Below are 15261 nucleotides of genomic sequence, written 5' to 3'. Positions count from 1 at the left end.
CATGGTTTATTCCTTAGAACAGAGGATTTTTCTGGTGTTGGAATTCCACCGCCTAGAACACAGTGTTGTTGCAACAAGACGAAGTTTTCAACGGAGGTTTAATGTAACCAAAGGACCGAAAAGAGATACAATAAAGGATGTGTTTGAAAAATTTCAACGGACTGGGAACGTGACGGATGAACGTGCTGGAAAGGTAGGGCGGCCGCGTATGGCAACCACAGAGGGCAACGCGCAGCTAGTGCAGCAGGTGATCCGACAGCGGCCTCGGGTTTCCGTTCGCCGTGTTGCAGCTGCGGTCCAAATGACGCCAACGTCCACGTATCGTCTCATGCGCCAGAGTTTACACCTCTGTCCATACAAAATTCAAACGCGGCAACCCCTCAGCGCCGCTACCATTGCCGCACGAGAGACATTCGCTAACGATATAGTGCACAGGATTGATGACGGCGATATGCATGTGGGCAGCATTTGGTTTAATGACGAAGCTTATTTTTACCTGGACGGCTTCGTCAATAAACAGAACTGGCGCATATGGGGAACCGAAAAGCCCCAAGTTGCAGTCCCATCGTCCCTGCATCCTCAAAAAGTACTGGTCTGGGCCGCCATTTATTCCAAAGGAATCATTGGCCCATTTTTCAGATCCGAAACGATTACTGCATCACGCTATCTGGACATTCTTCGTGAATTTGTGGCGGTACAAACTGCCTTAGACGACACTGCGAACACCTCGTGGTTTATGCAAGATGGTGCCCGGCCACATCGCACGGCCGACGTCTTTAATTTCCTGAATGAATATTTCGATGATCGTGTGATTGCTTTGGGCTGTCCGAAACATACAGGAGGTGGCGTGGATTGGCCTCCCTATTCGCCAGACATGAACCCCTGTGACTTCTTTCTGTGGGGACACTTGAAAGACCAGGTGTACCGCCAGAATCCAGAAACAATTGAACAGCTGAAGCAGTACATCTCATCTGCATGTGAAGCCATTCCGCCAGACACGTTGTCAAAGGTTTCGGTTAATTTCATTCAGAGACTACGCCATATTGTTGCTACGCATGGTGGATATGTGGAAAATATCGTACTATAGAGTTTCCCAGACTGCAGCGCCATCTGTTGTTGAAAATTGTAACTACTGTAATTTCGAAAGTTTGTCTGCCTGAAAATGGACTGTTGTCCCAAGCATATTGCAACAAACGGTGTATTTCTATCGCTGCTCGTTTGGTTTTTATTGCCGTTTCAAATATACCGGTCATTTTTGAAACACCCTGTAGGTGTCAAATGAGGAGACCGGGCACGCTAGTCAAGAATCCTTAATTCCCTCAAGGGGTTTGTGCAATGTGGAGTCTAGCGTTATTCTGCCGAAAGATGCAGTTTCGTAATGTAGTCATGAAGGGTACGATAACAGATTTTACCAGTTTATTGTGTGTCGTGTGTATTGAACCAGGGACCTAGAAACGACGGAGAGGCTTCGTCCCGCCCTAGCCCTCAGTGATCCACAACCTCACAACTGGCCACAGCAGACCACCCACCACACCGCCCCACACCGAACCCAGGGTTATTCGGCCCCCAGTGGACCCCACTGAGAACGTCTCATACCAGACGAGTGTAGCCCGTAATGTTTGCGTGGTACAGTAATTATGGTATACGCTCACGTGGAGACAGTGTTTGCGCAGCAATTGCCAACATAGTTTAACTGAGGCGGAATGAGGGGAAGCAGCCTCCATTCGCCGAGGTAGATGGGAAACCGTCTTAAAAACCATCAAACCATCCACAAGGTGGCCGGCACACCGGACCTCGGCACTAAGCCGCCTGGCGGATTCATGCAAAGGACCGGCACGCCTTCCCGCTCGGGAAGCAGCGCGGTAGACCGCGCGGATTGCCGGGCGGGTGGGTTTACCATCCTTGCCACGTACTGCAGAGCACTCAGCCTCCCTTCGACAGTTACCGAATCAGCCCTGTTTTCATATCCAATAGCTCCCCATTCCAAGACTCCAGGAGCGAGCGAGATTGGAACTCAAAAGTCGGTCCTTTCAGTGACCTTTCAGCAGTGCATTTGTAGATACGATGGCGTCAATCTGATTGTCACAGACAGAAGCGAGACTTACTACTGAACACCACAGAATGCCATAGAAAGTCCCAGTCGGCTATGGCTTACGCTACACAAGTCTGTTTGGTCTGTGGTACGCTCTCAGCTGTAAAAGTCACATGGTAACTAGAAACCTGAACCCAGCTTCCACTAACCTGTTCCTCAGATCTCGCCATGACACTCTTTCTGGACTTACGTCTATTCACAAGAGCCAGACGCACAGTCCTACGATTTTCTCATGGTATGGTTCTTGCGCCCAATCCACTTGCTGCAGTGTTATCCTGAGCCCAGCTCGTCAACCGCTGCAGTCATTGAACTAGTGCGATCTTTCGGTATGATGCTCCCGTGTCCCTCATGCCAACGCTTCGTCTCAAAGTCTGAAAGATGGCGATAAGTTGTACGTGCACGCCCTCTGGGAATGCTGTGATACAACCTCCATCTAGAAAGTTCCAGTAACATTTGACACATCCAGTAGCCATTATGTACTCACAGCATTCTTCATCTGTAAAACGGATTTTTTGTACTGAAAATAAGCTTACAAGCAGATGAGGTTTCAGCAAACATACCCTCAGACATGGAAATACTGGAGTATCAGTCGGTAGCGTTCTCTCAGGATGTCCATGGTGTAGTACTTTCCATTTCCGTCAGTGTGCCTCCCCATTGAAACACACAGTTCGTCTTCCAGTAACAATAAACCAGCATGTATCGTGGGCAGGTCTACTCACGCTTCCTGCGCTCGTCGTCTGCTCCAGCTCCAGTGTGGGTCTGCACCTCCTTCACAGTGGGCTCCGTCGGCAGCACGTCAGGGCCTGAAACACGGCGAGCAGAGGACAGGTATAAGCCTCACAGGCGCCGCGTGGAACGTGGAGCGTCAGCGGGTATATACAGTGTGCGAACGCATCTTCAAAATGTGACAGAAGCAGCAAGGCTTCACAAATTGGTGGGAGGTGCAGGATAGCCCCACACAAAAGATGGAAGGCTGAAAAACTCAGCACAAATAGCATATAAACATATTACTTCATCCATAATGAATGTTGGATACTGCACCTTAATTGAAACCCACGTATCATTTCCCTATTATCCTTATTTGTGATAGCCCAAGTTCTAATTGTATCACTTTTCATATGTCCGTAAATACTCCTGTGTTTTTCTGTAGTAATGTAGATAAAGAGAAATTGGAAGTCAAGTAATATGAGATGGGGATGGGAAAGGGGGGAAACCTGAGAGTGCATGTTGCCAACATGGCAGCCAGTTTGGAAGCCGCCATATGTGATTCAACCGGTAATTTTCAAATGGAAAGGGCGTTAAGTACCAGACAGCGAATACCACGAGAAAAATAATGCCGCCTTTCGTTTGAGTATAGCAGTAAACACTCTCGATTGATGTTTCTTCGCTACAGGTGACGCGAAAGCGGATGGCGTCAACACAGGCCGAATGCATTGACATTGTCCTGGTATGAGAAGAGAGGAACGTCCTTGTTATCGCGGAGGGTTTCAAACAACGCCACCGAAACAAACCAGCCATTACCTACAGTGCGGTGGTGAAACGTCTCGGTAAATTCCGTGAAGCTGGCTCTGTCGCAGACAAATCTTAAGCTGGACGATCTAAAACTGCTTCTGATAAAGCAACGTCAAACGCTGTTGTGGTAACGTTCAGTAAGAATCCAGAGCACAGTAGTCGCTGCACCTCGCAGGAAACTACAGTTAACCGCATGTCAATAATGAGAATGTTGCCCTCACGTAACGACAAATAACTCGACACTGAATAACGCTATGCTCAAGTCAAAGACAGCATTGCTTTTTTTTCCTCATTAAATTCTCTGGCTGTTTGATATGTCAAACGATTTTTCTTTGTTTTTTTTTTTTTTTTTTTTTTTTAAAAAAATGAGTTGAATCCAAGATTGCGGCTTTCAAAGTGACCGCCATACATAGCCTCACAGATCTTTAGTCTCTCCCATCTCACACTATTTGACACTAGAACTTACAACTACTTAAACCTAACTAACCTAAGTACACCACACACACCCATGACCGAGGCAGGATTCGAACCTGCGACCGTAGCAACACCTCCGTTGTTGACAGAGACTATGTGAGGAGGAAACTGAGTCGTGTGTCATAAAATAGAGACTGCTGTATGCTTCAAATATTGACAGGTTGATTGCATCCATGTGCCGAGTTGTTAAGGTGAAGCAGGAAGAAACTGTTACTTTGTTGGATATACACAAAAATCCAATCAGGTTTCGTTTCTCTGATATTTCTGATGTTCGTCTTATTTTTCTATGATTTCAAGCCATGTTCAGTCCAAAGGAAGAAAGGAAAGATCTTCAAGGAGTGTTTCTTGCGGCGCGCACCGTGAACAGAAAACGTCATTTTCGATATAATGCTCTTTCAAATACACTTTTATGTACCCAGTCGAGAGATCAGCGTCAAGTACGAAAATTTCTGGCGGATTGAACCTGTGAGCTAGACCGGGAGTCGAACCTGAATTATCCAAGCTTAACTTCCACCCGACCTCGCAGCTTCGCTTCCTGCGATACCTTCTTCATAATTTCAGCAAGTACCAGGTTCAAGTCCTGGTATGACATACAGTTTAAATCTGCCAGAAAATTCGAGGTCAGTGCAAAGTTAGCTGTAGAGTGAAAATTTTTGTGAAAACCTCAAGTATATTTGGGACAACGTTTGAGCCATGAGAATATACTGAAGATGAGAGGATAAAATATTCATTGTTTCCACCAGTGACTGCGTAACGCTGTTTTGTCACGGCACAGTGAAGGGAGTATTGTGCACGCTTCATTCAATCGCCTATTCCGTTTTTTTTTGTCATCCACGACGAACGTCTCTGAATGAGATATCTCCACCCTGTTGTATCGACTGGTTACGCGGAATTACACTTAACAGTACTTTGTTGTGATAAACGAAACGTTTTCCAGTGATATTTGGCGTCACAAGAAACGCCCCATAAGAACATTACGTTAGAGCTGATAACACAGCACCAGAGACACCTTCAGAAATGCGAAAGAAAAGCAACTTGACGGTTCCTAGGAGAGACACGCACATTTTGGGATACTAAAGGTGTAATTAAATCTAAAAAGTACTTGTGTTGAGAGAATTAGTTTGATCGCTAAATACGCTAAAGCTTTAATTTTTTATGTCCAAGACCTTATCGCTATTTAAAATGTAAGCTTCTAACCATAATACATACGTAGGTATGTATCCCCACCTGTACAAGTAATTAGAAACAGATAACACAACGAGTATTCAGCCTGGTGATACAGCGAACTTCCTCAATGGAAAGTCACGCAATGGGAAGCAGTAGGTGGTACTTCCTGTCGGTGCTAGAGTGCTGCCTTCATCGCCAACCAAGCGTGTTGTCACAAAAAAATGGCACATTTTACACAAAGATCAAGGTAAATGTCTATGAACCCCGTACAGGTAAAAACAAATAGATGCTAGTAACATAATACAAATCTGGACCCAGTGTCGAGCCCTGTGGTAGATCAAATTTCCTGGAGTCACATTTTACTCTCAGTAGGACAGGATGGTAGGATGGTAGGAGACGCAGTAAACAGTACTGAGAGCAGGACATTAGAAGCTACTGACAGGATGGGTGGAGAGCCAGGACAGTGGTCGGTACTCACTGAAGGCGTCGTCGCCGGGGCAGACCTTGCAGCAGCGGCCGGGCTGCAGCACGGGGTGGTCGCAGCTGGGCGCGGGGCACTCCGTCTTCACGTTGCGGCACTGCGCACGCGCCACCACGCGCCGTTTCTTCTTCACCTGCACGGACAGAACACAGCGCGCAGTCAGCAGCCGCACCTACTAGTTGATGCGCGAGGGCATCGCATTGCACTCGGTGTATCACCAGTGTCGTACACTAGTTAAGTGTAATCAGGAAGGAGTACAAATTAGCACACCGTGTAAATGATCGTCTACATACCCTAATGACCAGCACTGTTCACGTGTTATAAGAGCGTTAATATGAAGCTTCAACAATCACATCGAAAAGATAGTTACGCAATTAATTTTTTATTTGTAAACGTCTACCTGCTTACAAGTAAAAATCTTAATTACGTAACTTCATTTTTTCAAGGTAATTAAAATACACTCAAGCTCATAAATTAAGGATAATTGCAGAATGTGGTGCCACACAATGTGGCACTACACAAAACTGGCGCTAATAGCACAGGCACATAGGAGAAACATACGACACAGATCTGTAAGTTCACGGTGTTGGTGATAAGCTGGGAAAATCGTCCCGAAACACATTTACTACAAAACGCCACTGTTTCCTGCGCATGTACCCCGACATCAATATGGGATATGATCACCATGCACACGTACACTGGCCGCACAACGGGTTGGCATACTCTGGATCAGGTGGTCAAGCAGCTGCTGGGGTATAGCTTCCCATTCTTACATCAGCGCCTGTCGGAGCTCCTGACGTGTCCTAGGGGTTTGAAGACGTGCAGCGATGTCGACCGAGAGCATCCCATACGTGCTCTATGGGGTTTAGGTCTGGAGAACAGGCAGGCCACTCCATTCGCCTGATATCTTCTGTTTCAAGGTACTCCTCCACAATGTCAGCTCGGTGGGGCCTTGCGTTATCATCCATCAGGAGGAAAGTGGGACAAACTGTACCCCTGAAAAGGTGGACATACTGATGCAAAATGACGTCCCGATGCACATGACCTGTTAAGTTCCGCTGTCAAAGACATGCAGGGGTGTACGTGCACCAAACATAATCCCACCTCAAACCGTCAAACCACGACCTCCATACAGGTCCCTTTCACGGACAGTAAGGGGTTGGTATCTGGTTCCTGGTTCACACCAGATGAAAACCCAGCGAGAATCACTGTTCAGACTATATCTGGATTCGTCTGTGAACATAACCTGGGACATCTGTTCCAATAACCATGTACTGTGTTCTTGACACCAGGCTTTACAGGCTCTCCTGTGACCAGGGATCAGTGGAATGCACCTTGCAGTTCTCCGGGCGAATAAACCATGTCTGTTCAGTCGTCTGTAGACTATGTGTCTGGAGACAACTGTTACAGTGGCTGCGGTGGTCCCGAGCAAGGTTACCTGCAGTACTCCGTGGCCGTCTGCGGGCACTGATGATGAGATATCGGTCTTCTTGTGGTGTTGTACACAGTGGACGTCCCGTGTTGTACCGTCTGGACACGTTTTCTGTCTGCTGGAATCGTTGTCGTAATCTTGAAATTACACTTTTTGGCACACGGAGGGCCCGTGCTAAGACCTGCTGTGTTTGACCAGCCTCCAGTCGCCCTAGTATTCTACCCCTCATAACGTCATCAGTATGTGTTCTTTGAGCCATTTTCAACACACAGTCACCATTAGCAAGTCTGAAAACGTCTGCACACTTACTCGCTGCACCGTACTCTGACATGCACCAACACACCTCTGCGTATGTGAACTTCTGCCAGCGCCCCCGTGCAACGACCGTAGGTCAAATACACCTCATGGTCATACCCCTAGGTGATTTAAACCCGCAAACCGCCCACCAGAGCGTTGTTTCACCATGTATCAGCGTTATCCTTAATTTATGAGCATGAGTGTATTTGACTACCCCACGTACTTTTAATCCCCGCCGAGAATTGAACCATGTTTCAGCATCCACCCGTGGAAATAAGTAGAAAACACCACCGGCATAGAAACTGAAAGAAGTAAACGCACTGCTAGATGCGACAATGACCATGACGACAACGAGGGCGCCCTACAGAGGTCGGGCATACACATTATGAAAACCAGATTAATAGCGTTTCGGTGCACCTTTGGAATGGAATATAGCAGCGCTTTTGCTTGCCATGGATTCCACAAGTCCTTGATAGGATTCCGGAGGTATGTAGCACCAGATGGCTAGACAGATGTTACGCAGTTCTCGTAAATTACTAACCCGTGGTTTGTTGACGCGGAACTGCAACCGATAGAGTCTCAGATGTGTTCCTGCAGGTTCAGATCAGGTACCTTTGCCGGCCAAGACATCAGCGTGATTTTACCATCATACTCCTCTAATTGTTGTAGCAGAATTCTGGTCTTGAGACACGCACAGTTGTTCTGCTGGAAGATGCTATCGCTGTCGGGAAAGGTACCTAGGATGAAGGGTTGCAGGTGATTTGCAATAAAGTTCACACTGTCCACAGTTGGTGCCTTCGATTATTACCACAGGTTGTATGGAAGCCCTGTTAAATGTCTGACATAGCATAACGCTTTCCGCACTGGCTTGCGTCAGTGATGCGGTGCTGTTTAGTGCAGACGCGACCACCGACTTGGTATAACAAGAAACGTAATTCATCCGATCAGGCAACACGTTTCTATTGATTTACGGTCCAGTCTTGATGATGGAGACATATAGGGGCCGCTTTTGCAGAATCCCATGTTCAACAGTGTGCGCTGAATGGTGTGCTCCGGTACGTTTTGCCTACACCATCACTGTACTTTGCAGTCTCTACTCCGGTTATATACTTTCCTTACTGAGTATCATGCCCGCATCACCACCAGGTGACTTACAATCTCCCGGTGGGCACAGATCGCAATGTTTTGGGTAATCAGTGCGAACATGCTTATGGCTATTGTCGACTGTATCACCGAGGGCTTTTACGATCCTTTCATTGGTCACATGATACTACCTTGCTGAACGGAGCGTGTGTTGTGCAGAACCTCTGGAACGAGAGGTAGATGGTCGACTCTAGGCCGCCCTCAGTCATCTGACCTTGATATTGCTGGCTACACCTCAGAACGTCGCTCGAATCGCTACAATGACCAGACCAGACACAGTTTCTCCATCTAATAAACTTTACAGCAATATGAAAGCAAAAGGAATCTGATATGACCAATTGCACTACATTTCATACAAGTAGTCCTTGAGGTAACATGTTAGTGTTTTCAGTATGTGGGAAACGAAGTTTGCACAGTGCAAGTGAAACCGTGAGTGCGATATATGTTTGAATACGTAGTGACCAACATCTGTACCATAGAGGGACTCGCAGCCACATTGCCGGCTTTCCTCCTGCAGTCGTTTCAACCAACAGGCTACCTTTGCCACTGATGTTCGCGTGTATTGCATCCGAAAATTACAACCAGATTTATACCCACGGGGTTTTTCAGAATAGCACCCCTGGTTTGTTAGAAGACAATGGCTTGCCCTACTAAGGAATTGATTAAGAGCTGAATTAATTTCACTAAAACTAAAAGACTACAATCACTGCGCCGGCCGTGGTGGCCGAGCGGTTCTAGCCGCTACAGTCTGGAACCGCGCGACCGCTATGGCCGCAGGTTCGAATCCTGCCTCGGGTATGGATGTGTTTGATGTCCTTAGGTTAGTTAGGTTTAAGTAGTTCTCAGTTATAGGGGACTCATGACCTCAGTGCTCAGTGCTCAGAGCCATTTGAACCAATTTTTTTGGAACCACTACATTTTCTTTCTTTGTTAATCATCCTCAAAAAATGGTTCAAATGGCTCTGAGCACTATGGGACATAACCGCTGTGGTCATCAGTCCCCTAGAACTTAGAACTACTTAAACCTAACTAACCTAAGGACATCACACACATCCATGCCCGAGGCAGGATTCGAACCTGCGACCGTAGCGGGCCTGCGGTTCCAGACTGAAGCGCCTAGAACCGTACGGCCACACCGGCCGGCTGATCATCCTCGTTATTTACTTCATATCAATGCTTATAATTCAGGAATACATACATCCTAGAAGACAATTACATCCATCACCTTGTTGCCTAAAACGAGACTATTATAAATATCAGCTTTTTTTTGCAAACATAAACCATTCTTTTTAAGTATGACTTAACTCATAAAAAAGGAAGCTGCGTTTTAATCCTGCTAACAAACGTCAGTGTTAATCTTCCTTTTCACTAATCTCAGGACATTGGCTCGAAACGAAAACTTAAAATATGTTACCATATAATACTATCAGTTAGTTGTTTTCAAAGTTACGCTGTTTTACAGGGACGATCTTTCCCGTTAGTTCTACTAAACCTTTTCCACATTTACGGCTCCACTTAAATTTAACGCGATGTAAGTATAAAATGAAAGGATTTTGACAGACTACATGTGAATCAAGGTGGCGTAAAGATGGTCACGGCTAGCAAGCTATCGGAAATCATAGCTGGTTTGTCAGATTTGTTGCAGTAACGAAGCCCCCTCACGGACGCAGACACACTAACTTTTCTGTATGGCGGGTAGCAGCCGCCAGCACTGAAGGCGAAGCACCGCACCTGCTAGCCACAGACGCCAGACGCCATCAGCTGGCGCAGTATTACCGGTACAGACACTACGGTCTTCATTTTTATTCGCATGAACGATGGGCGTAGACTGAAAACAAACTATTCATTCCACAATTCCTCGGAATTACGATTCTCAAAGCAGAACAACATTGATATTGGTCAATTACTTCTTATCTCAAAAAATTTGGTAGATATACTTAACAAGAACGTATATCTCTAGGTGCCCGTCCAGATAGGCGAACACGTTAAAAGCGCTACTTCCAGGATACTAGGAGGTAAGCCTGCCCCGGATCGAATTCGCATCAAGTATTAACGACGCGACTGGTGTGGTTTAAAGGAGGAGGTTTACCAGACTGAACTAAGTAAATACTATGCTGGTACTCATGTCCTTCAACGCAAACATCTAGAAAACGTACTCACACTTGAACATGAGATATACTCTAGAGGCGGACGAATGGGGTTCACAGATTTCGTCCTGGCGGGAGGTAGGAACGTTAGGGACAGTATCTGGTCACGAAATACTACTAACATTGCCTCAATCGATTTAACAGTGTCGACCCCGTAGAAAAAAAACGGGAAAAGTAAGAAGAAAGAAGAAGAAGAAGAAGAAGAAGAAGAAGAAGAAGAATGTAACCCCAAGTACAATTTGTGTGAGCACTTTCCTGACTATGGATGAAACCATAAGGCATACAACTACAAAATGGCTGCAGCTTCCTTACCATGCGAACATTCTATGCAGAAATGCATCATCGTACGCTTGACTGTTAAACATGTGACGCCTGCACCTTATTAAAGAAAACAGAAAAAAAACTGGTTGGCTCCATTAGCAGTCATAATGTATCCAGCGTTGAAAACGCGTCATCCAGACGTTTGCCTTCAGCTCAGGTCTTTTGGATAAGGGAAACAAAGAGAAAACTCGTCTGTAACATAGCCGCCGCTCTCCAGAGAAATGTCTTTAAGGGTGGAGAAGCCATGACTACCGTTCTCCTATGGGAAAGGCATATGCACTAGTGCCGATGAATTCCTTTACGTGCCCTGTATTTCAAACGGCTTCTTTGTTACGAGATTGACAGGAATGTAAGCTAAACAGTCAAAATGGCTGCGAGCGTTCCCTGTCTCTGTTTAACCAAGCAAATATTTTGTTGTTTTTTTTCTTCATTTTTTATGCATTCTAAGGCCAGTTCCTCTGATTAAAGTTTTACAGTGTTGTTTATAACTTTTGGCGTGAAATAATCTCAATTTTATTCATAATTTTGAATGGCTGTTTCTTCGGAAAAAACTTAATTCGCTGTTTAAGAAACCAAAAAACAGAATACCCACATCTGTTTTTACTCTGCGGATATTTGTAACGGTATTTTTCAAGTCTTATTTAGACATTTTAGAGTTCATTTCTGTGTCGTAAGTGAAAATAAGAGTAACGAATCTCAGAATTACAAAAATTATCTTTATTCTGTCCACAAATTTAATAATGTCCTCTTACGTATTTACAGTGAAACTTTGGAGCAAAATATAACATAAATTTTGTACAAAGTAAAAAAAAAGTGCTCGTTCGAAGCGGATTAGCTTCTATGGTCTCCTTTGCGGTTGGAACGCCGTGGCACCGATGCCAGCATCAAAAAAATGGTTCAAATGGCTCTGAGCACTATGGGACTTAACATCTGAGGTCACCAGTCCCCTAGAACTTAGAACTACTTAAACCTAACTAACTTAAGGACATCACACACATCCATGCCCGAGGCAGGATTCGAACCTGCGCCCGTAGCGGCCGCGCGGTTCCAGACTGTAGCGCCTTTAAACGCTTGGCCACCACTGCCGGCAATGCCAGCATCAATACGTTATTTCACTGAACTCGTCGTCCATGTCAAAAGCTCTATAAAACCTAGGATCACGCAGAGTAACTTATGAAAGATTTCCTCAAGCAAATCTCTATACACTGTCAAAGATTTTTCGATACATCGTTTGTAAAAGATCTTTGTGAAAGATTTTTTAGAGCGTATTACAGGAATAACGGCTTCTATTTTTCTTAATTTAAGATTATCTCGGACTAATTTGGAAAGCGTAGTTGTTGGTAGGAGTAATGTGACATTTTCCTTTTATTTTCGGCATTGCGCAATACATTTTGTACTATATAGGGTATCTCAGGAGGACTGTTCAATATTTAGAGACATGATAGGAACGATCATTCGAAGTAAAAATGTCTAGTAAATATGGGTTATAAAATGCTTACCTTTAAAGAGCTATGAACTGCTGTTCATCTTCGATACCGTGAAACAAATCACTTCTACCGCAAGCTCTTTGCTGTCTATATTTTGATAGATGACAGTATATCAAAGGAAGAAAAAAATTATCTAGTAAACATGGAATCTAAAATGCATACGTTGAGATTAACAAGCTCTTGTTCAGTAGAAGACATACGTTTCGCGTTAGTGAAGGTGAACACGTGCTTATAGCTTTCCAAGAGCACTTTAAAGCCCATGTTTACTGGACTTTTTTCTTGGTTTGGTCCATTCTATCACTTCACAAAACATGGAAAGCAAAGAACTTGCAGTAGAAAAGATTTGTTTCAGAGTATCGAAGATTAAGAAGTGCTCATCGCTCTTAAACATTTGAAAGCCATATTTACTAGACTTTTTGCTCGAACGATCGTTTCTGTAATATCTCTGAATATTGATCTTTCCTCCTAGGACACGCTGTACTGAGGAACTATCTCTAGAATGGACTCTCCTTCGCTCTCTATAGGATGGTATGTGATACTGGACACTAGAAGGCAGTAAGCGTTGTTCATTATTCTTGCGCGCATGTGTTGCTGTCCGGTGGGAGCAATAAATCTTACGCCTCGGTCTCGCTAGACACACAGTGCAGATCGCTCCACTTAGCCCCGCTAGCAGTGTGTGTACCACAGTCTAACATAACAGTCGCGACACTTCGACTCTATTTTGTTGCCTACAGCGCCAGCAGCGCCCCAAGCGGCCGGTAGGTTGAACTGTGAGTTCGGCGCGTTCGTGAAAGCGAATAGTGATTGTTTATTTTGATTTATACAATGGTTTTTACCATCGGGAGCGTTTGTAGCGCAATAAATTGCAGCAACAACAGGAAGAAGACACCACAGCTGTCTTTTTTAGGTTTCCTAAGGATCCTGGGAGATATATACCAACATGTTACTAAACTGTATCGTCAGGTTTCACTTGCAAACTATGTGTGTTTAAATGATGAATGTTTCGTTTTAGGAGCAGAAAATGGCTAGTTAATATTAGACTAGAAGACCTTACGAAAAAGACCCAGTTTACCTGTATGATATTAGGTTTTGTTCGCTACATTTCGAACAAAACCAGTTCATGAACGCAGACAATAACAAACTCGTTTGGAATGCAGTACCCACAGCGTTTGACATTCCAAATAACCCCCCCCCCCCCCCCCCTCAACTGACGATGAAGAAGAGACTGCCACAAAGATTCGACAGTCAATCTAAAGCTGTAAAACAGTCCTATGACACAGAAGCAGCCAGTTCGAGTCTCCATGTATCAGTGCCAGATTCGTGTGAATCATCAGCACAGACCTGCTTTGACGATGAAGTGGTTAAATTAAGTGCAGCTGTTCGTGTCTTACAAAAGCGCGTGCAGTGTCAGAATGTGCAGAAGCCAAACTATTACGGGACAAGGAAAGTGCCTACAGACAGATTGTTTGAACATTATTCAAATATTTGGTTTTTCGTGAAATGTAATCAGCTCATTATAATGTTTTCAGCATATGTCTCCCACTATTTGGCAGTTGCTTGTCCCACTTAGAATAATATAAAGATGAAGGTCGCACATGTGGCAACAGGCGACAATGACAAACACAGTAGGCCTACAGAACGATAAACGAGCTGTCGATCGCTTTTGCATGTAGAGGTACATGTCTGTGCTTCTTATATGTGAATCCGTGTGTTTATATTCTTTTGATGTCAACGTGGTAAGCTGCAATTCTGTCCAATTTCACAAGTGTTTCTTCACGAATGTGTTGTGTAGCTTGCCACTCTATTCATGGTTTTTGTCCATATTTTAGAATCATTTTTAGAAACGTAGATGCCTTCTGATACTACACAAACTCTTGGAGGCAAGAACATAACTCGAATAATTCGGAAATTACGTAGGAAATGAATGCAAACAACCATTATGCTTACGACGCGTCTGACGTTCACCTTACCTGCCGCTTGGAGCGCTAGTGTTGCTCCATCTGTCAAACGGTAACACCTTTTACAGCAGTGAGTGTCGCGACTGTTATGTTAGACTGTGGTGTGTACTTCTCTCTCTCTCTCTCTCTCTCTCTCTCTCTCTCTCTCTCTCTCTCTCTCTCTCTGTGTGTGTGTGTGTGTGTGTGTGTGTGTGTGTGTGTGTGTGTGTTTGGTGCTGGGCAGCTTCGTGTCGCTTCGCTGCCTCCCAATTGCCCTGCTATTAACAGTGAAGCGGTCCTACGTCGGTGTAACACGAGCGCCGGCGCTTGTGTTAGGCACACGTTTTCTGGCGAGGATGTGACTTTGTGTATGCAACAGGCGATCCGAAACGTCGGCGACGGCACTGTAACCACCAACACGTGTCCACTCCAGAAATGTGGCAGTAAACTTTCAACAACTCCTAACCCAGCTGCCAAGAGGGTTAGCCCAGTTTCACCCACCTCCTGCATTAATGAGGAAAACGAAAGTATTTATTGAACCAAAAAAAATATTCATTTCACAAATGTTTTTTCGCCGTTTAACTTTTCAAATCTGTAGGTATTCCTGTTGACGTTTGTTCCTAATATTTTAAACAGATCAGCAGTAAGTGTTATACTTCTTGCTACGTGGTTCAAGCTGGCCAGCAGTCGATAAGCGATTCTTTGCCCACATTCCCTACTGACTATAACCAAAGTTAGTAATTACGCTGTCTGGGCCATCAGCATATATTC

At 44.9% G+C, this 15261-nt stretch overlaps 1 protein-coding gene across 1 annotated transcript in view; it reads right to left on the bottom strand.

The window, feature by feature from the left end:
• Positions 1-15261, bottom strand: part of LOC126175595 (dorsal-ventral patterning protein Sog-like) — a 544108-nt gene that overhangs the window by 96251 nt on the left and 432596 nt on the right. Inside the window, 2 exon segments of the mRNA XM_049922459.1 lie at positions 2812-2895; positions 5724-5859. Of these exon segments, the coding sequence (XP_049778416.1) occupies positions 2812-2895; positions 5724-5859 (220 nt within the window).

The sequence above is a fragment of the Schistocerca cancellata genome, chromosome 3, assembly GCF_023864275.1.
Source record: "Schistocerca cancellata isolate TAMUIC-IGC-003103 chromosome 3, iqSchCanc2.1, whole genome shotgun sequence".
NCBI lineage: Eukaryota > Metazoa > Arthropoda > Insecta > Orthoptera > Acrididae > Schistocerca > Schistocerca cancellata.
The sequence above is the reverse complement of the archived record's forward strand: the minus strand, read 5'-3'. Positions and strand labels throughout refer to the sequence as shown.